At 41.6% G+C, this 27,759-nt stretch overlaps 1 protein-coding gene across 1 annotated transcript in view; it reads right to left on the bottom strand.

The window, feature by feature from the left end:
- The window catches only part of LOC117460478 (exostosin-1a-like), a 41,378-nt gene extending 20,113 nt beyond the window's left edge, over nt 1-21,265 (bottom strand). The window contains exon 1 of the mRNA XM_034101906.2: nt 19,368-21,265. Coding sequence (XP_033957797.1) covers nt 19,368-20,320 — 953 coding nt within the window. The 5' untranslated portion in view covers nt 20,321-21,265. The remainder of the gene's footprint in view (nt 1-19,367) is intronic.
- Nucleotides 21,266-27,759: the final 6,494 nt, after the last annotated feature.

Raw genomic sequence — 27,759 nt, 5'->3', positions numbered from 1 at the left:
AGTTAGGATGGTGCACGGGAGGGCTACTTTACACAAGCTATGCTTCAGCCCTCCCGCTTCTACTAATTTTGTTCATCTTTGTGTGTATGAATTAAACGTTTTTTGTTTAAAAAAAAAAAAAATAGTCCGCATAGTCCGCCTATAGGAAGAAACGGCCCTGATTGTCACCTGGACTCTTTAAAATATTCTGCCTCCAGTTCATTGTGTAGCCGTCACTCATCTTGGTCCTAGGGCGAATACTCAATAACGGGGAATTCTCAGAGATAAACTTCAGAGGGGAAAGTGATGGCAGCTCCAGCACTATCTCACTCTCTTACACTTCTCTCATCCCATACGGACTTCATATCTCATTTTCTGCTTCCTCTTCTCTGTTGATCCGAGTTGATGGGCAGTTGTCTGTTGCCAAGACTATGAGTTCAAGCCAGAGGAATTTCAGCCTGAAAGGCACCGAGTGAAAGTGACTGTCATCGGATGAGAAAGGGAAGGATGAAAAAACAGCAGTTGACAACCGCATTCTGAATCCAAGCCCCACACAGCCAGAGCCACCCATGGCAAGAATGTCACACATAAGGAAAACACACAAAGCCTAGTTTTGATCTTGACACACATCAGATCGACTTTGAAAGATCAAGAAACTTTTGTTCACACTATATATGCTTCCGCTAGACAATATTATAAGGAATCATTCTGTAAATGTCCACTGTTATGCGGATGATACTCAACTATATTTATCCATCAAGCCTGATGAAACCAATCACCTAAATAAAATTCAAGACTGCCTCAAGGATTTAAAAACGTGGATGACCTTACATTTTTTGATGTTAAACACGACCAAAACCAAGTTATTGTACTCGGCCCAAAGAATCTACGAAACAAACTATCTAAAGATATACTAGTTATGGATGGCATTAATTTGGCCTCCAATGAGACTGTAAGGAATCTTGGTGTTATATTTGATCAGGATTTATCCTTTAACGCCAACATAAAATCAATCTCAAGGACCGCCTACTTCCATCTACGCAACATTGCCAAAATTAGGCATATCTTGCCTCAAAACGATGCAGAGAAACTAGTCCATGCATTTGTTACTTCTAGGCTGGATTATTGCAACTCTTTATTATCAGGGTGTACCAAGAAGTCAGTCAAGTCGCTTCAGCCGATTCAAAATGCTGCAGCACGTGTACTAACTAGAGTTAGGAAAAGGGACCACATTACTCCTGATCTGGCTGCCTTACACTGGCTCCCTATAGAACACAGGGTAGAATTTAAAATTCTTCTTCTCGCCTACAAAGCCCTTAATGGGCAGGCGCCATCTTACCTTAAAGGTCACATGTCATGTCCATTTCCACTGATCATAATTCCATTGTTGAGGTCTACTAGAATAGATTTATACTGTGCAATTTTCCAAACTCACATTGGTTTCGCATACAGCATCTCTGTAAAGTACGTGTATTCACTCTCTCCACTAAACGGCTCGTTGCAGCTCTTGCCCCCCCCCCTCCCTGTGAGCCCAGTGTGCTCCGATTGGTCGGGACCAGTCGGGACGTTGTGAATCGCGCTAAGCTCCGTGGAGGTGTGATTTCCTTGTTTAGCGATACACAGCCAAACTCACCCTGAGCACACACAAAGTCACAGCCGAAGTAAAAACAATAAGTGTGGCTTGATATTGAGTAAGAAAAAGGTTGATAAACGCTGTGAGAATGGGTCTGCAGAGAGAATTTCGCCGCGATCCCAACTGTCTGTTATCAGCCTGCAGCCAGGGAGGAGAGATCAGCAGAGATGCGTGTGTGTGTGGGGAAGTCCGTGAATTGGTCAATTTGGACCAATCAGCGGGGGCTTAACGTAACGTCTCCGCGGATTGGTCCATTTCGTTCCGGGGACGACATGACATCATGATGTACCCGGAAGAATCAAATGGACAGTGACGTATCTCCAACGAGGCGTTTTGGGGAGGTATTTTCTGTTTTAGAGTTTTACTCCCTACATGGTGTACTTTGAGGGTTTTGACTCTGCAGACCGTTTACATGCATAAAAACCTTCATAACACACAAGGGGACGGGTAATAACCGGAACAGCATGACATGTCACCTTTAAAGAACTCATTATACCCTACTGTCCTATTAGGGCATTGCATTCCAAGAATGCAGGGTTGTTGGTTGTTCCTAGAATCTCTAAAAGTACAATGGGAGCCAGAGCCTTTTCTTATCAAGCTCCACATTTGTGGAATCAGCTTCCAGTTTGTGTTCGGGGGGCAGACACCCTATCCGTTTTTAAGAGTGCGCTTAAGACCTTCCTTTTTGATAAAGCTTATAGTGATAAAATAAAATAATCTAATAAGAGTGCATTGACGTAGATACGTTGTGCCTCTTCACCTATACATTTAAGTTCTTACTCTTCCACTTAAATCCTAAAAACTTAGATCTTATATTTAAAACATTATCCAAAACCTTTCCCCTCTCTGACCTCTTGAGGTTTATTAGAGGGCAACAGGTTGCAGGGAACGCCTAGCCCGGCCGGGGAGTGTGGAACGTAGTCACTGACCCACTCCTACCTTTGACAAATTCAGGTTCCAATGGGGACCTTTTTCCCTGTGTGCCTCTCCACCTCTGCTTCCTACTTCTTACTTGCTACCCTTTTCCCCCAACCTATCCTAAGGGAGTGCATGTATGTAGACGCGTTAGTTTAGCTGCTATAGGCTTGGACTGTTGACGGGGGCACCTTACTCCGTCTTTCTGGCTGTTTGTACCTGTGTACTCTCATGTTCCGATTAACCCAGTTTCCCCCAAATCTCTTTTTTGTGTCCATATATACGCCGGGATCCTGAGTCGAGGCTAATCATGTTGCTGTGGTCGTGTGTCCTGGATCCTCTATCCTGAGCACTGGATCTGAGTCCTGGACTTCGAGTCGTGGCTGAACCTGTCTCTGCGGTCCTGCCTGACTCTCACCATACTACTTCACTGATGGCTCCCACAAGATTGCTGACGTCCTCGTGGATTCATCTTCTTATTATAGACACATGCATTTCCAAACATTTGGACTACCTATGTTTTAAATGTATTAACTTTTCGATTTACACACAGCATCTATTGCACGTCTGTCCGTCCTGGGAGAGGGATCCCTCCTCTGTTGCTCTCCCTGAGGTTTCTCCCATTTTCCCCGTTAAACTGTGGGTTTTCTCCAGAAGTGATGTGAGGGTCTAAGGACAGAGGGTGTCGTATTGTCATACTGATATTCTGTACACACTGAAGACCACTGAGACAAATGTAACATTTGTGATATTGGGCTATATAAATACACATTGATTGATTGATTGATTGATTGAAACTGCCAGACCCGCTTTAGACCCAACTGCTTTCTTTCCCCTGAAAAGACTGTGCACCAAGAGGTAGACATGTACAATAAATAAATAGTGACATGCAAAGGGAGGGAAACTAATATAGTGCACAAAACACTGAATTCAAATAAAACAAGTACTTTCTCTCGGAAAGACTTGCATTACAAAAATCCACACAAATCCACTGTTTTCAGGCATGAGAGGAATAATTAGATAATGGTTTTGATCTTCACGAGGGGATCAAACGGCTGCTCATTTTGTTGGGGTTAATAAGCACCCCTCATAATCATCTTCCGTGGTGTTAATTAGACATTGAGATGAAAATGAAAAGGCACACCTCTGGTATAGAAAGAGTGTACAGTCCTTTGTAGAAAGAGAATCCCTGAAAAAATAGGTATTAACTACCTAAGAACGTACATTTCAGTGGCTAAATGACTATGAACAGTGTGACACCAACATGCCTGAAGTTATGGAGCTCAAAATACTCCACTAGCCTCAGGAAGAGAGCAATAGAGATCGACGACCAACGCTATAATGAATGAGCTTCACCGCACTATCTTGTACTTAATGGTGTAGTTAATCTAGGCTGTTTTACCTGCAGCCTAGATAGATAGATGAGCCGAATCTTTTAAGCGATGGAGCTGGCTAACGTTGCCCCTCCAGCAGGAATAGGGACATAACACTGGAATAAAAAAGTGGATGGCAGCAGAGCTTTGGGGGAAATGAAAATGTAATTGAAAAAAAAGAAAATGTACACCGAGTTTGGCTGTGGAATGCTACCTTAAGGGTGAATGTGTATAATTATCACTCTGCTTCCTCTTTTACCTTCAAATGGTAAGAAAATGGTCTCTGGGGTAGAATATCCAGTTCCAAAGACATCCAGTCTTTATTTCTGAGGTCATCTGAAAAGTGCTAGTAAGTTATTTCTTTGCTTCATGGTAAAGATTGAGGCTCAATAGGCTATATAATGGTTATTGATGAGTAATAAATGTTGAGAAGATGGAATAAGTTGTTTCAACAAACACAAGGCAAAGACAAATTAGAGGCAGGAGAACATAGGGATAATTGTTTGATTTCTCTTCAAAAAAAGGGGAAAAGTTGCATTTTAACCACTGACTCTGTCTTTGTACGTATAAACAGATGGAAGTGAATGGTTGAGTTACCCTTTATAGGAAAAGGGGGCATTTTTCTCATGGTGTAAAAACAAGCATTGTTGCCTAATGGGGCTTAGGGAGTACTATGTACCTGCTCCACCCGGAGTCAATGGAGCAGAGATGATAGTAATACCAGAATGACTTTATGAAAAACAAAGCCTTTACTTATTTCCTCAAGGCACCTTTGGTTCTCTCATCTTCCGTTGGTTAATGAGTTCAAAGACAGTTTTATAAAACATTTACAGTCTCACAGAGGGGGGTCTCTAGTACCTCCACAGTTGTACACGACCCCAGGATAATTAACCTACTTATTATGCTTTGAATCTTTAATCCTGCTTTTTTCAAAAGCCTTTTCTTACCAGTAGAACAAAAATACCCTTTCATTTCTACAACCATTCTCAAAATGGAGTCTTTACATGTCTTTAGGTTAGTTCCAGTAGCACCACAAATACTGACCAAAACCAATTCATCAACATCCCTCCAGAAAATGTGTGTGCCATTAAAGAGCTGCTTAATTCCACCGATTCCTTAAGGAGTTTGGAGGAAGCTGCCCACATCTCTAATCAGCCATACATCAGCTTGATGAGAGGGATGCTTTGAAGAGCTCTCTGGATACCGAAACCCAGAACAAGGGAGTGTCGGAGATAATGAAATGACTGTTGTTAATGGAACAGCCATTAGTGCTGGAATGTCAAGGATAATGACTGGTAAATACAGCAAACATAAAGATGTCAGACCAGACAGTTCGGGTCAATTTACTTTACTGTAGTGAGCGCGAAAAGAGTTGCCCTCTTTTGGAAATTGCTGTGAAGGATTATATATTTACTAGCACTTAAGGCCCAAGTTATTTGGTGGATTACTTAATGCTTTTATAGCCTGCCCTTATGGAGAAAAAAAGAACAATTGTCTCAACCACTTTTACTCAATGATACCTCACCTGGTGTATCATTCTGGATCAAAGGCGACAAACTCACTTTCCGGGTGGTTACACTTACCGATCTCTTGGTCGAGCCATCAACTACCAACAACGAGGCTCTGGTAAATAACTTATGAATAAGGACATTACACAAATTCCAAGTGTATTTTTTTACAGCCAAGATGGAAGTGGTGCAGATTGATCTGAGAGCTCCCCGAGCTTGAAGGAATGTAACCGACTTATGTTGGAGATGGTGGCGAACTGCTGATGCTGTTCGGCTCGAGAGAGAAGCCCAGGTGAGGAATGTCTCTGATCCAGAGCCAAGCAAGGACGGATGGATGGAGGAAGAGATAGAAGGATCAGAGGTTGCGCTAGACTTTTTCGCTGCCCATCATTTTGACGGACAGGATCGTAACATTTCCATCAAAATCCAGTATTACCTGTCGGCCTTTACCCAACTCTGACGAGGGGGGGAGAGAGTGAACTGTCAACCGGGGGGGGAAGAGCACGCTCGTGAACTGCACCTCGCGGGAGAGCGCCCAGTGTAAAGCCAAAACTCAGTCATTTCAATGATTTGTACGGCAAAGTTAGGTTTGGAAACGGTATCATTTCCTTTTTGACAGGCATGCATAACATGGCATAACACCAGAGCCTTGCTGCGGGGATACTTTGGCGCCGTTCTGAGTTTGTTCTAATCTGTCAAAATGACGGACTGCTTTCAGATTTTCCCGTCATTGTTAAAAAACATCCGTCGAAAAATACTCTGTTTACACGACCTCTGAGAAGGGTGTGCGAAGGCAGATAGTGATGAACGGGAGAGTGGGATTAAATGACAAAGGTGGAGGATGAAGTGAAACAGGAAAGGAGTGAAGAGAAATGAGGGGGGTGAAAGGGAAAGCAGGGTCGGAGGAAGGGAAACTGGAGGCAAAGAAGTTGGAGCAAAAGAGAGAATGCAGAGGGAAATGTAATCAGCAAAATGAGGAACAAAACAATGAAATAAACTGAGTGGTGATATCCATCTGTGCAAGTATCTATTTACCTGTGTGAGTTCTGTAAATGTATCAGCATGGGGAGAGCTTTTCTGAAAAACAATTAGTTTTTTAGCAGGGTGTCAGCTCAGACAGCTTCCTCGTTTCAGTGGCAAAGCAAGCGTGAAGATAGCAATGACAGGGAGAAGGAGGCTTTGTAATGTCTCAGAATATGGGATGTTATCAAGTGAATGTGCTATCAATGCGACATAAAATGGACTTGTGGGCCGTGTCTGATCTGATCCAATCCATCACGCAGAGAGGGGGATTTAGATAAAGCCTGGTGGCTGCGGGTAGCATCTGCTTGCACTGAGAGTTTTTAACCATTTCATGTTTGCTTGTGTGTGGGTGTGATTTGGGACAATATCGGAGGGGAAGTGCGTCAGCCAAACTGGAGGACCATGTACATGATGCATGTGTTAATGTGTACAGACATATGGGTTGTTTTTAGGACACACCCGGGGAAGCCTTATGCAAGTATTTCAGATAGAGAGTGTGTTATTGGGAAAAGGCAAAAAGGAGCAAGTTTATATATGTTTTGGAGGTTTGCATTTCACCAGGTCTTTGCAGTTCAGGGACATTAGAGTGTGTCCATGTGACAATGGACATCAGTTTAATGCAAAAGCTGAATATCTTAAAAGCGATCAACTGAGGTCAGTGGAGATATTATCACTGCAAATCCAGCATGAATTATATAAACTGTCCCCACTAAATGTCATAAAATCCTGCAAAAAAGAAAAAGAGAGCTGCTGATGAACCGACTGAAACCATCTAAAAGAGCAGCCTTTCTTCAGAAAGAAAAAGCAGTTACCTCAAAGAAACCTAGACATCACTTCCAGAAAGAAATATTGCTGCCAAATATTTTAAAAGTAAATTGTAATTGACCTGTACTACATTGCAAAGGAGGCAGGAATCTCAGACAGATAATTCTCAAATGTAACCATTTTGAGTGAATAGATGCCACAAGGGGCAAGTAAGAAAACCATTTTATAACTTGGATAAAAGTGCCACATGAAAAAAAGAAAAAACAGAGTTGATAGAACCTTGTGATGACAAAGAGCCTCAAATGTACTGTGAAGGGCTGAAAGTGCAAAAGTGTGAAGTAATGAAAGGAGCAGTTTGATTCTGCTACTGAGAGAGTAAATGAGTGTCTCGCCAAGTCAAACCGCCGAAAACAAGGTGTAAACACAGTCTTTTAGCTCTCAAGAGGAAAAAGATGATTACCTCACAATTACGAGACCACAGAGGAGAGAGAAGCCCCATTGCCTCGGTGACGGAAAGAGAGATTACATGGTGGCGGCAGTTCTAATGATGATGGGGAAGGGAAAAAATACAGCAGTTCATCCCAGAGGATACACAAAATTGCAGCAACTAGCAGAAGTCTGTGGCACTTGGCTAAAGCATTGGCAATGCACTTCAAAGTGAAAGATGAAGAGGGAATGCCTCATTTGGTGCCTGCTGCTAAATTAAACAATTTTCTCAAAGCACTAACTTATTAACATGCAGAGCCTGGCACTCAACATCTTTCCATTTCAGTAAAGCAGCATTACGTTACACATGGCAGCTCTTTATTTTCTTAAAATGCAGGACATTTCTAGTAGGCCTGTCAAATAATTTAATTATGAACACGTTGATTAAGCAACAAACATGGTAACCACTCAAATTGGGTAAATATAAACACTTTTGATTTGTGTGTCACATTAATGATGTGGCATATTACAACCTGACTGATGCATCGGTACCATCGGCTTACATTGAATTGAGAGCCGGCTTTGCCACAGCCTACCGCCCCTTGGGTTTTAACCCATCTAATACATTCCCACTCACTTAATGTGATGACCATGGGGGGGGGGGGGTTGGGCTAATCCTATGCTGGTACCATGATACACCACACACAACTACACATCTATATACTGGCTATTCGGACAACACATTTGAGCAGAAGCTAAAATCTTAAGATCTTTTTATACACCAATTACGGAAAGTTAAAGGGAATTAAAGTTAGGCGAGAAGCCATTTCCAGACATTCATCAATTTGAAAAAGAATCACAAATAAATACACCATAAAATGTGGGTACAGATCCTCTTTAAGAAAAAGTTATTATTTCATTACAGTGTGAGAAAAAGTTTTTAGAGAGTACTTGTCCATGGACAAGTGAGTTTGGCAATGTACTTGTCCGAATACATTTTTCACTTGTCCAGAATTGACAAAAATTGGGGCCACTGGAATCTTCTTCTTCGTCATCGTATTTTTTTACATTTTCCCACGGTTTTTACGACACCGCTAACGTAAGTGAGCGGTAACATTTTACTGCATCACACAAAGGGATGGGTATCGTTTGGATTTTAACGATTCCGGTTCTGCTTTTCGATTCCGGTTATTTTCGGTTCCGGTTCTTTGAGAGGGTGAAAATAAGTCCCATGACAAACTGGGAGAAAAATATATTTCTGAAAACATTAAGTCAAATCTGTATTCCTATTTACAAATCACTTCATACTGTTTAATTTCTTACGGTTATTGAATACAATTATATAAAAATAATCTCTGCATTGTTTAGTTAGTTCTAAGTGGTGCAGTTTGAGAATGTACAAAGACTCCAGCTCATTCAAAACTCTGCAGCTAGACTACTAACGAATACCAAAAGGAAGGAGGGCTACTCTCCACTGGCTTCCTGTAACCTTCAGAATTGATTTGAAGGTGCTTCTCCTCACATACAAAGCTCTGAATGGACAAGGACCCAGCTACATGGCTGACTCTCTAATGAACTACACACCCGCCAGAACTCTGCGATCATCAGCTGCAGATCTACTAGAGGTCACCAGAAAGAGTCCTAAGAAGATCGGTGATGCAGCCTTTGTAAACTACGCCCCAAACTGTGGAACACGTTACCCAACAATATTAGGGAAGGCTTAATCTCTTTACCAAAGCATTTTACTGATCTTACACTATTATACTACACTATTCTCTGTGATTGACATTGCACTATTTCTCTATGTTTTATTCCCCATGTTTTTATTTTTAATTATTTTATCCCACTTTATGCTCTTGCTGCTTGTTTTACACTGATGTTATGTCTTATTTTGTACTGATGTAAAGCACTTTGAACTGCAATCCCCTGTATGAAAGGTGCTATACAAATAAAGTTATTATTATTATTATTATATTTATAGCCTATAGGCCTAGCGCTTTTCTACAACTCAAAGACGCTTGCACGCTTACACATGTCCTGCAATACACCTGCTGTAGCTGCCCAGTCCCTCACTGTTTGTAAAAGTTAATAAATAGTATAAATAGCATTTCAATAATGTACTTTCTATACCCTGCTTCATAAACAATACTGACATCCTGCTCCTCCGAGTCTGGGGGTCCGGGGATGTGAGGACAGCGCGAGGACAGACAGGGAGGCTGCTTCACTTCATAAAGGAAATGGCGGTCAATATTAACAGCATAGGAGCTAAAACGCTTAATAACCTTCATTACGTGTTAGAGAAAGAACATAGAAAGTTTGACAAAGTTGAGGCTGTTAAACAGGCAGCGGATCCGCTGTGTGTAGAAAGAGAGAGAGGCGCTGAGCTGCACCGTGCAGCGATCAGCTGATACGGAGCATAGAGAGAGCTGCGGTCCGCGGGGCTCGGCCTCGCCTCCCCTCCTCACAACTCTTATTAATCCCGGGACCGGACAATTGTTATTTGTTCCTACTCGGAACCGAGTGTTGCTTCCCAACCCGGCCACTGTGCTACACTTCCCGCTCCGCCCCGCCCAGCCCCCGTCTAACTGTACAGAAAGCGGCGAGATGCATTTCCTTAGGAATCGACATGCAGAACCGAAACTAACATTTCTAAACGAACAATGGCGGACACGGACAATTTGCGAATGAGTTCTGCCTTTTGTAAACTGAATGTATCAATAATTTGTCAATACATCGGGGCGAAAAACGTCACTTGTCCGCCGGACAAGTCAATTGAAAGATCTACTTGTCCGATATTGTAAATAACACGTCCCGGACGGTGGGACGTGTACTTTTTCGCACACTGCATTATCATGAATCATATTGTAATGCAATATGAGTCAGAATAATTGCAATTAGTTATCGTTATCAAAACTGTAGTCCAACACAGGAAGTCAAACGGGTGACACTGCGTCTAAAATACATTTGAAGTCAAAGAGAGGGCAGCGGGAGGATAAGAAGTGTTGACAGGTTTTAATGACTAAGTCACTTAAGGTCATATCCTGTTACAGTCATCACATATTAGCACCATGCAAACAATGTTAAGTTCCTTATCATGCCATAAATGTTTAAAGGAGGCAGCAAACATCCGTCATAGTAAACTATTTCATTATTTATATTCTCCACTCCTTAACATACCAGTCTATTCTTTCCACCTGGGCCATTTTTACCAAGCGGCAAACAACATTTGAAGGCGTTTTTAAACAATCTGAAAAACGTAGCTACTGGGAGCAATACAATTATTAGTCTTGGATGGGAAAATGCTGGTGCACACCATCACAAACCTCCCAATGTTCAAACCAAGGACAAGTTAACCTGATCTCAGAGAGGAATGTGCCCCACAGTACCCTCCGAGGCAGCTGGATTCTTGCATCCTTGCCCAGAACAAAGCTTGAGCATCTGTTAATGAATTCCACGGCCAGCAGTGCTTGCTGCTGCGGGCAGGTAATTAGCTTGAACAGCGGGAAAGATCAAAGACAATACTTCCTGTCTTGCCCTGTGGTTGTGACCTCACAAAGGGGAAGTCACAGATTTAACCGGGTGAGAGAAGGAAGGAAACGGTATGAAGCTTAGCCAACAGAAGAAAAATCAAAGCCAAACTCAGATTTAATCACAGCAATTTGGTGATTTGATAAACACAAAAAGTGGAATAAAGAAACATTTAACACATTTTACCTTATCTAGCTACTCCGTTTCTTTTTCTTCTTGGCATAATTAGGTGACTTAATGTGAGCCTAAATGGTAAGGATTGAGACTTAATGGCTAATTTATCTGTTAAAGACTGCAACAACAAACAGGTTGAATAAGTCCACCATTTCACGGAAGAGTAAAGACTATCACATACTGAGGGTTATCATCAAGTGCACTAGAGCTTCCCTTCCTCTCACACTGCAGGTTGACGCCCTTATCTGACAAAGTGGAGTCCAAAGAGGACAGCGAGATAGCTTATCTCTCTCTCTCTCTCTCTCTCTCTGTGTGTGCGTGTGTTTTATCTGATGATCCAAGCCACTACCAAGCCAAGCAACATGGTGGCTGGTAATGTCTCTATGTTGCAAAGTGTGGTTACCAATAACTCAGTGCACCATGGTGTCAACCTAGATGATGATGCATTGCCTTTGAGAAGATACAATCAACCTCAAGTCTCAAAAATCATTCCCGTCTTCAAATCAAAAATACTAAGGTTAAGGTAGAATGTATTATTGTACCTTAATACCCTCCTCCATTCCAAAAATTATACATAAATTAAAAAGATATATATAGTTTTGCCCGAGTCAAGAGTCACAGACATTGAGAGGTTAAATGTGTGTAGGCTTGGCAAGTGTTTTCTCCGCATTGACAGAAGGATTAAGAAGAACCCATAGGATTTGGATGGCCTCGATTTAAGGGTGCCGCTTAATTCTGCATGTAGCTCTCACAACACATTTAATTGTAGATGAGGGATAATTGGGAAAATCCCCATCAAGCGCAGCAAGCAACTTAACTGGTAGTTTAAAAAAGGGCTGTAAATGGGCCTCATGCGTCACGCAAACCCTGGCTTGCTGAATGATGAGTCACTTCCTTAAAGTTACATCTTTGTCCCTCGATGCTCAATCAGGGGCACTTAAGATGGCTTTGGTAGAGAAACCAATCCAATATTAAATGTACTTAAGTTATTTATATATATATATATATATATATATATATATATATAATGTAACGCCCGGATGTGGTCCCTTTTTAAACAACTATCACATTATTCATATCAGCGCTAGAGCTTTAAGACAACAGGCGATAGTCCAATGCTTTGAGGTGGATAAAAGAGCACTCAAACTCTTAGGCAAACATACCCAAAAAAAATATGTGGAGTCAGGCAAAGCAATTTCCAATCCGAGCAAAGTGTGAAGACACCATAAACATTGATTTTGAATCACTTCTCTGTAACTACCCTTCAAAGATCACCTTGGTCATTCCCATCACCATAAACTGCTGCTTGTGTTTCATTAACATTTGTTTGTTTGTCTCCACACCCTAACTCTCTTTGATGCAGGTTAGTTTGGCAGCAACCCTTTCTTTCTGTCTTTCCAGAGACCAACTATATAACATTTGTCAAGGAGCAAAGAAATGCTGATGTGTTCCTCCACATGGTGACAGGAAAAGTGTTTCCTAGAATGGACCACACTCTGACGCGGACATCCTTTCCCTTATTCCACTCTTCCGGCATTCCAACGGGAATACATCACCTGCACATGTCTGCCAAGGACGAGACATATATCATCCTGTCAGGACATGAGCTAGAGAGGGAACATAGCAAACAAATCCAGCTGCCCTCTGTCACAAGCAAGTAGCCTCCAAAGAAAGTGAGAGTGCAGCAAAAACCCATTCAAGCAAATGAAGAATTTGAATCAGAAAATTGTGAAAGAAAGTATGGCCACGGACAAGGCCTGTATCAATTTCACAGACTAGCCAATCAACAGAGAAGTCACTTCAAACCTTTTTTAAATCAATGTATCTTCAAAGTTAATTTGCATGCTTCTCTTTGTTTTAAACTACATTTCTCTCAAGAAAAAAACATTTTAGTTTTTTACTGATAAAACCAGAAAGTGAAAGATTTAACCGTTATTTAAACAAAAAAAATGACTATCAGAAATGATAAATTGCCAGAATTCGACTCAATTCGGCTAAGTCAAGAAAATGTCGAGCCAGCTCCTTCACAGGCCCTGGTCGTAATTAATGAGTGACAAGATGTGGACATTGATGGTATTACCTTCTGTTCCCCCTTAACCTCCCTCTCTATAAATCCTGGCAGTGAAAAATGAGAAGGCAATCAAATTGAGAGGCGAGTACACATCATGCTTCTGGGAAACAGTCCACTTTTGGGAGTTCCAGGAATCAAGCAGACACTTAAATATGCATGTACACCAACATGTAAATACACTGTTTTAAAAGACAATTAAGAATATTTCATTGTAAATGATCAAACAAATAAAGCCAATGTGTACATTAGCATATTTATACAGCGTGCCAAAGAAAAATATTTGCAGTTCAGATGACAACTATATTTATCCATAGCATTTCCTCATTTGTAGAAGTACAGTAACAGAAAGAAATGGCCTGCAAATGTGATCAGCTTGATTTAAACTAATGTTAACAGAATTAGATCTAAATCATCAGGTCGGCCCACGGTGCCTGTCTTTACTCAGAATTTGTCATTTTCCCATGACATGACGCTATGAAGAACAACAATGTGATAGCCTGACTGCTCTAACTCAGTTATCTGCCTTGTTTCTGTACCTTTCATTTTCCATGCGCCCTCTAAATACAAGCAGTTTGTAATCTCCAGGCTTTGTAGAACACTGCATCATCCATCTAGTTCAGCCTTTCAACACAAAGCTATGGACCATAAGAGCAACAGCATAAACAAATCAGTCAGAAGCTGCACTGTGCATATCATTTTATTGTCGACAATTTATGTAGTTTACTATAATGACAGAATCTTTGAAACATCCAACCATCATCAAGTATGTAAAAGCAAAACACTGAGTTGACATCCAACTTGCTGCATTGCTTTCACTTCTTACAGAACTGGTCCTACACAACACATCTAAAACAGTACGTTCAACACTGACCACTCAAATGATTGGGTGGTCATGTAAGTGTAATGTCTGGGACTGCGTTGATAGAGAGCAAACATATCATCTGTGCGGAGTGGTTTTGTGGTTTACCAGCCTGCTGTATCATTCTGCTCTCTCCGGCAGGGCCAACAGCCGATGGTTTACCGGCAGAGCGGAGTTAGAAAGGAAAGCAACTGGAGGAGCCTTCCCGAGGAGGGGATTTTTCATAAACTGAAGTCAACCAAACCCATTGCACGATAGAAACACAGACTGCAGTGCAAAACAAACTGTAAACAATGTTATAACAGATGGCAACAGCATAAGACTAATGATGTCCCAGTTTTTCCAAATTACATTTCCATTTCAGTCCCAAGAAAACACACTATCACCATGGGAATACTGCATCTCTGGCCTACCTTCATGACACAAATGCTCCGCTCTGGTTTACTCGCAGACAAATATAGATAATGTATTGTAAACCAAACAGATGGAAATAATCAGGAAAACTGAATATATAAACAATAAACCTAAGCAATTATTTAAATACCACAACTTAGGCATTCACGTATATCTCCCATAAGACTTCAGATCTTGCCGTTTGGCAGCTATAAAGCAGTGACACAGCAAGCTAACGGTTGCCTGTGGCAGCTGGGCACCAAAGGGGCTGACGTTATGTGACTGTGGCCAAACATTGCATCAAGTTCAGGAAATATGTACTGTAAGCAGTAGGTTGTGTCGAGCAAGTACATTTTAATTTCACCATTTGTGACATTTGATTGAGTTTGGCCTCACTTTCCTGGCTTCTGTACTATGTTAATGACAATGGGCTAAAAACTCCAACGCAACTACTTAGACAGACTTGCGGCGGCTACAAAATGCTGGGCTATTGTGATGCTTTCATTTCCGAAACATTTTCTGAAATACATCACTCATCCCACTTTCTATCAAACATGCGAAGAACTTTGTGGTGTGTGCAACTTTTGTCTAGGAATAAGCAATCTGAACAAAAAAGAGAATATAAAAACACAATATAAACTAAAATAAAAGCATTGAGCGATCATGTGCAGGAACTCTTAGATTCTCCCTGCATGATTATCTTTTTCCCCAAGCTCTGTAAAAGCCTGCATCAAGTTGGCTAGCAGCCCTCTGCCAGGGGCTTTGGCCAATACTGAGGATTAAAACCCTGCAAGTCTATAAATACACCTACCAGCCCGATGTTAGCTCCCAGCCAGCTATTGCACTCACCTCTCTCTGCTGGGTGGCTGGCATGCGGTTTCCTTTTTTTCAGCCTCTCTTGCTTTTACTTTCTCAGACTCTCACTGCTCTCCCTTTGTGTTCCCATGTTTCCCTCCAACTCACTCTCTCAGTTTGTCTCCCAATCTCCCATTCTATCCATCTCGTACTCTCTCGCTTGGCAGGGTCTCTTAATTGGAAACAAGCTGTGCGAGGGCTTTCAGTTCGAGTTCAAAATTGCATCTGACCTGCCTCCTGCTGCATATTTTCTTCTCTCCTTTGGCTGTATTACAGGCTTGTACACAGTGGCTGAGTGCAGATGTCTGAAGGACAGCGCGTAGTGAAGAGGGAAGACAAAGGTTGACTAGTAGCCACGGCCTGGAAGCAGCAGGTACACGACAGGTAAAAGGGAGACTGCTGGAGTTTACTTGAAACCCAAATATGTGAATTTTATACCTGACATTTTTAACCCTCTAACAACATGCCTCTATAATCAATTTCCAGTACGATATGCTATGAACAAGGAGGTAGCTTGTAGACATTGATGCTTCATACAACCTTTTACCAACGTGTGATCTTTTTATAAACCATGATACAACAATACACATTTTCTCTTCTCTTCATATGTACAGCTATGTGTGGGAGTCTGTGACATGTATGTAATATCACAGCCGTGAAGGAGCACAGCGATCCTTAAACATGTTTTCTTTACTGTAGAGACCTAATGGTAATAAGCACATTTAAAGCACCACTAAGAGAAACTAAATGAACCACAAGCACACATAAGTAACAAGCTAAAATTGAAGTGCTTAAAATACCACCACAAATCTCAAAATTGAAGATTTGTATTATACACCAGCTGAAATGGTAACCAAATCAATACAATCACACAGTGCATCGCAGCATTAAATACAGTGTCCAAATGTAATGATTTTTTCCTTCCAACAGGCCAAACATTACGTAGCACATCCAAAACCCATATACATTCCACGTGAACATCTGGAGGATAGTCTGAACCATAACACAAAGAGTACACGGCCATGACATGGTAATTACAGTGAGGGGCTGCATTCAGTCTGTCAAAACTTCCTTGTTGTCAGTGGGAGAGGATAAGAGGGATTTGTTGCACAAAGGGCCACAGCCAGGCACAGAAACTATTACTTCCCCCCAGTTAGACCACACACTATACTGTCTGACCCACACACAGAAAAGCACAACTAAACACGTTACCTGTATAAAGAGACTTTGTCGAATATGGGGTCTCTACCAGTACACATAGCAGGTAATGTAAGGATCAACAAATTACATTAATTTAACAGGAATTCAGCACTGGACTGGGGATGAAGCCAAAGCCTGTTGACTGATAGTGGTGTGACTTACCCAGGATGTACTGACTGAGAACCACTAAACATACTGTAGACATGCAATGAAGTTAAGCCGGCAAGGCCTACAGAGATACTCAAGAGCCAAATTCTCTCCCAATGCTACTTAATGACAGCTGGATACATTATTCCTCAGGGTTATGGCTTCAATGCCACCCATCTCACTGTGTGAAATCACTCCCTGGCAGCTCCTGGCAGTAGAGAGAGCAGCTAGCTCATGTCTTGAGAGTGATATTGAGAATGTTATTCTGCTGAGCCAAAAGAGGAACCTTCTAAGCTGATACCTAGCTGCATAGGCAGACACAGAGATGAGAATCCTCTGAGGATCAATGCTAAGCAAACACATCTTTATCACATCACAATATTAAAAAGAAAGCACCTCCTTCCCACTGTAATCCATGCTGCAGCCAGGTTTCTTAGCAGACCCCTGAACACACATTGGAATGGTCAGTTGCCAAAACTAACAAAACCATAACAGTGGTTGTGCACCATCTTGTTGTCTGTCATTTTGACAGACAGGGTTGTAAAAGTATATATGTTATTAACTGTCAATAACATTTAAATGTTTAATATTAACACATAGGCTTATTTAAAAAAATAGGTGAAGTCTGCAATTCTAATCCAATAAAACATTTTGTTTTGTGCCTACAGTTGAGCGCCTTTGATGTGTGGCCAAAAATGAGGCAAGAAATATCGGCTTGAATGTTGTTAAACATGTTTTTCACACAGATTTAGAAATTTGGACTGAGAACTAAGACAATAACTGACTGAGCGCCACAGAGCATTTATTAATAATTAATACACGCTTGGATTATGCATTTCAAAGGAAAAAAGATAAACAGAGACACACACTGTGCGTTCACTTTTCATGTCAACACACAAAGCAGAATTGACCTACTAAGTTGGGTTAGTCACAACAGACCCAAACCACATGGGGGCGGGGTGGGGGTCACGCAGGAGGACACAGGTTGGGGCCGGGGCATTCCTGGCTGATGCAGTTGGGTTAGTCTGGGAAATGACTGAGCAAACAGGGGCCAGAGTGGCTTCCCCTAACTGGCACCAGTGCTTTGTCCCAACTAATCCACTCCAAAGAGCCACAGTCAAATACACAGCGCCATACAGTCACCAGTAACAACACAGCACGGTCTGGGGGGACACGAAATGAATCCCACTGGCCAGAGCAGGGAGACCGACACCAGTTTGCTCATCGGATTTGGGCACAGAGAACAGCATGGCTTAGTGGAAGGACTGGGTGGTGATGATCACTGAGCAACTTTTTCGGGCCATGGAGCTGTGCAATATTGCCTTCTGCAGGAAGTTCTGGGACATTATTACTGAGAAATATAACGTTCGAGATCAATAGAGTTTAAGCAAATTAACTTATTTACTTGCTTATTAAAACAACGATGTGCTTGTAATAAGGCACCGCGATAACTGACAGCTGAGTGTGTACGTTTTTTGCATTGACCATTTCTGTCAGAGAAGATCAGGACTCATAACACACTGAGAGGCAGAAAGGGGGAAATGCAGAGAAGCAGATTCAACCAATGCTGAATACCAGGCTGTTTAAACAGATGGCAATATCAATTGAATTACATTAATACACTGTCTCTTGTGGCTGACATTTAGGCAAATCTACTTTTCTGTAACTCGTGATGTGATATTTGGTAAATAAAGACAATGTGAAATCTACTTGAAGTGACAAATCACCATTGTCCACTAGAACCTCTTGATTGCTGCATTGTGATAACTAACTGAGTGAATCAGTTCATTCATTATTAAATTAAATCAGGGAAAACTGGGACTTAATACAGTATTTAGACCAAGATGGATTTAGAAATATCACAATTAAATGCCTTCATCCCATGAAAGTATTATGACACATTAAAGGTGGGGTAGGTCATTTTGGAGAAACCAGCTCGAGTGCGCTAGAATTTGAAAATACACAGCTGAAAAATTCTGCCACTTCCTTACAGAGCCCCTCCTCCAACACACACGAACATGACTATCGGGATGTTGAGAGCATTCCATGGCATATAACAAAAAGTGTATCTAAGTGTAGTAAATGACCACTCAGACATCTACATTGAGTTATCAAATAGAGGAAAAATGTAAAAAATCAACACCATGGAAACAATAACAAAATATAAATCATTTTGATAAATGTGATGTTGTGGGAACAAAGACCTAAAGCCATTTAAATATACTACTACTCTGAGGGTTATCTGTAGTATCAAATGGTCAAAGAGCCCACTGTGGTCAATTAAGCTTCAAACCAAGGAAAATGATGTTCTGTCAAAACTTTCATGACACCAACACTTACCTTATCTGAGATGGAGAGTGTGAACCAGAGCAGTAAAACATAATGTAAAATACAGAGAAACCACTTGAACACAATAAAAGGCAGAGTGCAAGTAAAAAACCAAACCCATACAAAACCCGAATGTTGTGAATAGAAAAGTAATTATACACTTAAAGTTAGTTAAAAAGAAAGTACTTACTTGTCATAATCTGCATTGTCTTTATCACAGCGTGCATCTTTATGCTTCTGCCAGTCCTTCCCGTGCTTACAGGTGGTGAGGAGGACCACATCCTCAGAGTTATGAACATGATATAAAGCGTTTCTAGTGTCTGAACCTATTCCTGTTAGGTACCTCTTCCCCTTAAAAACAAGCATGTACTTCCTATAAGGGGGAATGGTGTTATGTTTCAGGTAGCCCCTTTCCCCTCCTGTCCTAGGGTGGTCTTTGGAGAAAAGAGGGATAGAAACGTCAAAGTTGGGTCTAAAGTTCTCGGTGCTGATGCTGGCCTTAGCCAACATGGCGAGGCCGATGTCAAAGCCAAGGTCTTCTGTGTAGTCTGGCCAGGTGCCAGAATATAAATTGAAGATGATGTGGTTTTTGCCTCCATTCCACAGATGAAGGCTTTGGATTTTTACTTTCAAGTTGTGCACATACTGGGGTGAAAGCTGGTCCCGGTCCAGAGTGTCTAAACTCAGGACAAACAGACATGCCTGTCCTGGGTCAGGTGTATAGTACATAGATCCTTCAATAGAGGATAAAATGTTCTGATAGCTCTCTGACATCTTCTCCCCTTTCTGCTGGGGGTAGACGTACACTTTAAATCCATTCCTCTCACATAGAGAGAAATCAAAGCAGGACTCCATTCTGCAGCGTTTTCCAGAGTCAACGCCTGAGTTAGCGTCTCTCTTCTGCCTAGGAGATATGTGTTCATTGTGACTATCGCCCCGGTCCTCCTCCCAGGGGCTGAAAGGCTGCAGGGACCCCGGGAAGCGACGCCACCGCTCCCCGGGGTGATAACCGGTGAGGCTGCGGTCATCACGCCGGCTGGGACCCCGTCTGGAGAGGGGGAGTTGTATCCCTCCAAAACAAAACAACAGGATGAGACACGCACCGGCGGAGAACAGAGTTAAGTACCGTTTTTTGGCCTGCATGTGTCCTACGATCTGGGATAAGATGTCTGGCAATAAATCCAAGAAGCCCCCAAGTGTTGGTTTCACCACCTTCTGCAGGAACGCTCCGCCATCTTCTTGTGCTCCAGTCTCCCACCTCCTGCTTCAGATGCCTTTCACAAGTCCAGGAACTGATCCAAAGCATGTGGGCGATTTAAAATGTTCATCCAACTCGCCTCCTCGCCAATAGTTATCAGTGACCAGATCCCCCTAAACATGGGGATCTAATGTTAAAGTAGCACCCCACTTTCCTTTGTATATCTTTACCTATACTTTGCTCAAAACGCTTATTCCCACTATACGTATGATGCTTTGCTAACTAATAACAACAAGGTAACTAATAACACCATTGCACCAAATGGGTACAAAGTAGAGTAACGTTAAAGCAGTAGTGTGTGCCAGACTTGTTGCCGGGTCAGTAAACTATTGTCCCTACTAGATATTGGCAACAAAGCACTGGAGCCCTACATATTCAACATACTCAGTATGAGACGTTGCCACAGTTCTTTCACTAAATGTACCGAAAGATAAAATTATCATTGTTACTATTGGCTTAATGTATACACTATACAGCGACTTTCTCCATCCGAATTAGCTAGCTAGCGGGCTAGCCGACTGGCTAGTCTCTGAAAACATTCCCAGTTAGCTTGTTAGCTAAGCGGCTGCATCAAAGTAGCTTTATCGCTGGTTGGAAGTACAGGCAGCCAGGCAGTCTGTTTTCTTTGTCCAAAAACAATGTCTCTTCATTCGTCCACAACTTCGCTCTTCCTACAAAGCCAACGGGCTCCTTTACCTATTCGTTCTCCAGTCGTGTGTAGTATTTAAGTGGTGGCTCACACACACAAAAACAAGCAGTGCTGTGGAGACTGCAAGCCCAGCAGTCCCAGCCGAACGACTGCTGCTGATGATGTGACGTTCCTTCCTTCACCGCGCAGGGTGCGTTGCTATTGGCTAGCGTCACATCCGAGAAGGGAGGGGCATCCAGTGTACCCATTCATATCCAGAGGGAAGCGAGGAGGAACAGTCCCTGCACTCATTGACTTTAGGGAGATATACTGAGGTCTGCGATTTGCCTATTTAACTATATCAGGGCGTATTCTTCAGTATTCTGGATTGCAGATTTATTTGGCAATCCATAGGCTTTTTACGTTTTTAAAGTATAAAAAACTACTACAGTACAGTAAAACACATAGGCAGCAATAATATAACCTTAAATCCCATTGAATTGCTGTTTAGTAGGGTTTTTACGATCTCATTGCATTACATTACATTGCATTTAGCTGACGCTTTTATCCAAAGCGACTTACAATAAGTGCGTTCGACCAACAAAATACAAACTTGAAGAAAACAGAATCATATAAGTACATCAGGTTTCATAGAGCAAAAACATTTCAAGTGCTATTCAACTGGCTTTAGATAAGCCAGTCCTTTATTAGTATATAAGTGCTTTGTTAGTCATTCTTCGCTCGAAGAAGAAGAAGAAGAAGAAGAAGAAGAAGAAGAAGAAGAAGAAGAAGAAGAAGAAGACAGTTGTTGTGAAAATGTTAGAAGTCAGGTTTTTTGAAGGACTTGCCGCTCTAAGGAAATTATACAGTTTCAGATATTAGTCAGGTGTATAAAGTAAAAAGAAAGACAAAAGAAAATCAGGGTCTATGTCTATAAACTCAATCAAAACAGCCATGACACTGACAAAAGTGCTGTATGATGCAGGACGAAACCCCTTTGATAAGCGAATCACATTACTGTATTCCAATGTTCTTTATTGTTTGTTGTTCATCTCATTAACCAGTTTCAGCACTGTCCTTTGATGCACTGTCAGTAAATAAACTATCCACGCAAAGGGCTGTTGGACTGAGACTGTGCTGTGAAGAGATTTAGGTTTCAGATAAATGTAGTAAAAAAATATTTTGATGCATAAACCAGTGTTAATGCAATAATTGGTTGTTGAATTATGATGCCTTCTGATACGGTCTTTTGATAATCTTGGTTCTTCTTCAGCATGCACAAATAACTGGATCACTGAGTCATACCAGTACTGCTCTGCTGAAGGACCTCTGACCTTAATATAAATATGTAGTCTAAATATAAGTAGAATATAAGAAAAAACACTAGGTAAGACTATAGTTTGCCCTGAGATGAATAGCACCAGTGAAAGAGGACCAGCTGGACAATAGCACTACAGTGCATTAGCCAGGTCTCCTCTGGCATGTAGTAAGCCATGATGTGTTTTCACAGGTGCTGTGGTCTGAAAGACTAGGAGTGATTTTGCAAAAGCACGGAAAGCGCAAGGAGGAATGTGAAGCTGCGTTCCTCAGGAGTTGTGGACCAGCTATCTGCACAGTCTCCGTTCCCCATGGACCACTGATCAAAGACAGGCAGGGATATCATGGCCACCTCCTCCCTCTCTCTTTGTCTCTCCTCTTTCTGTCTCACCCACCCCAATCCACCCGTCTACCTCTCCTTACTCTCTACCCCCCCCCTCCCCCTCTGCTGCTCTCTGGCATTCTTTCCATCTCTTCTCCCTTTCATCCCTCATTTACAAGGGGTTGCCGCTGGTGACTGATGTAAATAGATGGCTGTTCCTCAGCTTTTCCACAAAAAGGCTCAGATGCACTTTGTTTATTATGTCACTGGATTTTAATTCAAGCTCTTTAAAGTGGTCCATCCATGTGTAAGTGTGACAGTCCCCCACTTTACAGTCAGACATTTATTTTTGCACTTTCAGTAGAGTTTTTGGGTGACTCACTTCAAAACCAATGCGATGACAGTGTGAGGATACAAACAACATTTGGATTCAAGTGAAAAAAACATTTAAAAAAACAGCTGTGGGTTTTTATTTTTTCTTGCTATTATTTGCAGCTTATTGAGACCGTGGAGATGCTGTTTCCCTGCTGTTGCATTGTGTTTGCTTAGCTGAGCACGGGCCAGATTTAGCAGCGGGGTGACTGAGCCAGAGCAGCCTTCCCACTGTGTAATACATGCAACCATGCCAATATCTAATTTGGATGCACCCAGGTCAGCATAGTTTCCCCAGCCAGCCAGCGACGGCCTAGCTACTAAGCGTCCAAATGAAGATTTACTATACTTCTGAATACATTTTGAGGTCGTTAATTTTTGTTAATAACTCTAATGCTGCATAGATTATTGTTTGCTGCTTGCTTTACTCACTTACTCACATAGGAATGTGTGAAACTTGCAAGAGCCTTGCAGACAGATGCATGACTGCAGTGATGTGGGAATGCTGTGTATGTGTCTGGCTCTTTCATGTAGAGTGCCGCCTTGGATGTAGTGATAGAATGCCCCCTCCTGACTGAAACTGACAGCCTTGGTGAGGAGCCTCATCCATCTGTGTTGATGCTGAAATGCACAATTTACATTTGAGTGCATGAGGACTAACAGTGAACTGGTTAGGGTGACATATTGAAGTGTCCTTATGTGCAAAGGGCCGGTAAGATCCCCCTCAAGGATTTAAGAGGAGGTCTACCTGATATACTCTACTTTATATCTTGTTTCATTTTTCTCGAAAGCGGAAAAGCTACGTAGATAGCTATTTTCTCAAGTGACAGTTCAGTAGCCCCAAAAAATGATTTCATTAGATGACATTTGGGAAAATGTGCTTATCCTCTTCTCGCTGAAAGCGAGATGACGATGCATTTTTCTCAATGTTTGTGCATTTACCATGAAGCTGCAGCGTCAGGTTGTTTGAGGATGCGGCTGTTTCCGGGACTGGGGGCATCTGTGAGACATGGGATCATCCCTGTGAGGTCTCTGTTTGGGCTGTTGGGGGTGGTCACCTCTTTCGGATCAGGAGTTCGCTGGGCCTGTGTTGCTCTATAAGCCCCCTCAAAGTCTGGGTATACTATAAAAAAGGCTGAGAGCACAGCTTCTTTGTGTAAGAGAATAATACATTGCATGCATTATCCTGTTGGTACCTATCTCTTGTACTTATACATTTTCCTTTTGGGGGGAAAAGGGAAACATCTCAATTTAGGTTGTATAAAAAAATAAAAATGAACTTCTGTGAACTTACCTTAAGTGAATAGTTTAGTTCTGCACGTAACGACCCTCATTTATTTTTACAACACTCAGATGTAGTCCCCCAGATTCAAAGAGCTAGAAGTAGTGTTAATTTGTGTTACGTTTGAGACCAGGATGCATGTTTTCTTCCTTTCCTTCGACCTGTTGTGCCAAGCTAACCAGCTTCTGGCTATGGCTTTACATTTAACAGACAACATGAGAGTGGTGCAAATGAGCATGCAAACATTTGCTTATTAGCACTAAACAAAAAGTTTGTCTGAGTTCAATGTTAATGCCCTTTGTCTGACGATACATGGTCACAAACAAGTATTAGAAATAGCATATTTGACATACAAGAAGGGGATCCACAACTGCTGAAGAATGTATCTTGACCTACAGACTGGACTGTAAGTGGTGAACCAACAGCCAAAGCATGTCAGAGATCTGAGTTTGGAGACTCATTGTGACATATCTGCAGAGAAAGATGTGATTCTACCAAATAGCAACCCCATGTGGATTTGGAAAGTCAGTCTATTTCCAGCGATAATTCTAATTTGATGTACTAAAGTCATGAGGACGTGTCACTTAAAATTGAATGGTAGAACTATAAAGCTGCCACCTTATTATGACCCTGTTATATCATTATTGGTAATGAACAGAATACAAATGCAACAGTGAGCAGTACCTCATATTTTTTGTTCATTTCCCTTTTTATTTGCATCCAGCAGTTTGGTTAAAATGTTGACTATTTAAATGTTTTCCGTCTGATTCCGCTGTGTAATATGTTTTTTAGGATTAGATAAAAAAGCGATATACCACTTAATAGCAAGTACATTTTCATAGTTTATGTTTTAATTTGAATCCAAACTGTGTTAGAAGCAGTGTACAGGAGATTGATGTGTTGTGTTGATCGGGGACATTATCATATTCCCTATATTCTCTTTCCTTTTTTACGTCTTTTCCTCTTGCTTTGTACTTGAGAATGAGACAATGAGCAGAACAGAGAAAAACCCCTTGTGCGTAAGTGTGTAGGTGCGCGATTGCATTCGCACAAATTGCTCACCACCCACTGAGTGCTACAACGCGTGTGTGTTGGAACCTCTCAATCACAGAACAGAGATCAGATTCAATTACGCTTGCAATAACGTTGAGGTCTCCAAAGGCCTAAAAACCATTTGTATGCTAATAGGTGTGACAGCAGCAATGACTTGCAATAAAAATACATCTGCTTTTTGATCAAATCTGATATAAGAACATTACCACAATCAGTCTTTGCTATTTGTCCTGAAACCACGTGTTAGGTTTGAGGATCTTGTGGGAAGGGTTATTACATCAGCACTGCTGATGTAATAACCCTCATGTGGCCTTTTCTTGTCTTTCAGTCAGTGAAAGTGTTGTTGTTGTGTTTTAGCTGTGTACTCTCGGGCTAGGTTGAAAGTGGGCACATTATTCAATGGTGACAAGTCAAGTCAGTCTAAGTTATATGCAGCATAATTACAAATGTAGGGTTTTATCAAATCTGAACAATATACCGAACAACACCCTTTATCCTCAAACTATCAGTGTTGATAATCAAAAGGGAGGAACTTCAAGAAGAGCAGCAGAGGAAACAGAAGTAGCAGTGAAACAAGATCTTAGACTCCAGATGAATTAAAAGATTTCCGGCGACTAAAAGCGGGCTGTTAATTTGTTGGTTGGTCCATCTCTTTATTCTAGACAAATACTGTATATCCCAATAGCAATGGAATGAATTCCAATCACGTGTATAGTGGATCGGTCCAAATTACTTTGGTTACTTTTCCATGAAGTTGAAATTTGCTGTTATGAAACAAATGTCTTCAAAATGTATTACATTTTCCTCAGCCTCTCTTCCTGGGTTTTATTTTATTTTCATTTAATGTATCCTCACAGACTATAAATTCAGTAGTAACTCAAATCAACATTAAAAAAAAAAGTGTTCTTAAAGATTAGATTAATAAATATAATTTTGATTGATATGCAAAGAGCAAACTGCATCCTGTTCAAGATAAATGAGCTTAATTACATATCAAAAGAAACACAACAAAGTTAATCACATAAACATAATGAAATACATGCCATACATGGCAGGTAATTTGTGGTGTAATTAGATTTGAAACATGTCAGTGAAATACTTTCCGACATGAGAGCGGCGAGACAGAAAGAGTAGAGTGTGCATCCGGATATTCCGATGAGAGAAGCCTGCTGTGTGCGGCTCTCACTTCAAGGGCCTGCAAAAGATCAATGAGGAAGAGTAGCAGAGGGACTGGACTACAAATTGAGCAGCCTTTAATCACCTCACACAGTTCACAGCGGTGTGAAAGTTCCTGCCATGAAAATGCTTAATCACTAGCCGAGCTGAATAGAGTCAACATGCTGCTAATAAAGGGCACACAGGGTCTGAGAGGACGCGTGTACGCAGGTGTGTGTGTTTACTAATGCACCTAGGCAGACACTCATATACATGGATGCCCTTGTATTTGTGTATTCACACCATTTGTAGACTATATGCACACACAGGACTTTAATATGGTTGCTGAATACTGATGAGAACTTTTAGTTTATAACGCTCAGAGTCACTCTTTCTTGAAAACGTTATCTGAAGTCTTTAAATGGGGGGGGTTTGTTAGCACATAAAGAAGCCCGGAGGTAAGAGGCAATCATCATTCGTCAGCCAATTCAAGGGTTTCACTGACTAATGATAATTACCTGACCCAACAGTGAATGGCCGCCAGGCTACTAAGGGAGTAAGAACTGAGATCCGTCAATGCTCTTAATGGGTAGAGACGTGAGGGTAATTTGCACTCTTGAGTTGATGTCTAAACGAATACTCAATGTTTAGAGCATCACTTAGTAGGTTAACATTGCACTGCTGCTGTGTATATATGGTGCTTGCACATGTGCAACAATAGTATTTTACAATTAAAGCAATTCTCAAACGAGAGTCTTCAAAGACCAATAAGGATAACAATAAGTGAAAACCCTTAAGGCACCAGAAGGTTAATAAAGAAGCAGTGTAGTAGGAGACCTCATTAGTGAAAACCTTTCATGATGCTTCCCAGGAAGCTCATATAGCTGACCCAGGTGCCACTGAGAATGTGACCTTGGTGTGATGGTAAACGGGTAATAAATCTGGCGGCCGCAGGGACACCGCGTGTAGTTTGTGGACAGCCAGGTCAATGAGGAGGCCAGCTATGAATCCAAATTGCACCTGTCTGTCTTCCTCCCCTGACCCTACTCTAAAAACGCATTGAAATAATGGTGCTTCAGTGGCTCGGTGAGATAAGAAGCACGTTATTGGGGACGTTAATCGCAGCTCACCTTGCCATATGTCATACCCTCTGTCTCCTATTTTTCTGTCAATCACAGCTCCCTTCTAATGAATA

This window comes from Pseudochaenichthys georgianus, chromosome 16 (genome assembly GCF_902827115.2).
Source record: "Pseudochaenichthys georgianus chromosome 16, fPseGeo1.2, whole genome shotgun sequence".
In the NCBI taxonomy this organism is placed as follows: domain Eukaryota; kingdom Metazoa; phylum Chordata; class Actinopteri; order Perciformes; family Channichthyidae; genus Pseudochaenichthys; species Pseudochaenichthys georgianus.
This window is presented reverse-complemented; position numbering and strand designations above follow the sequence as displayed.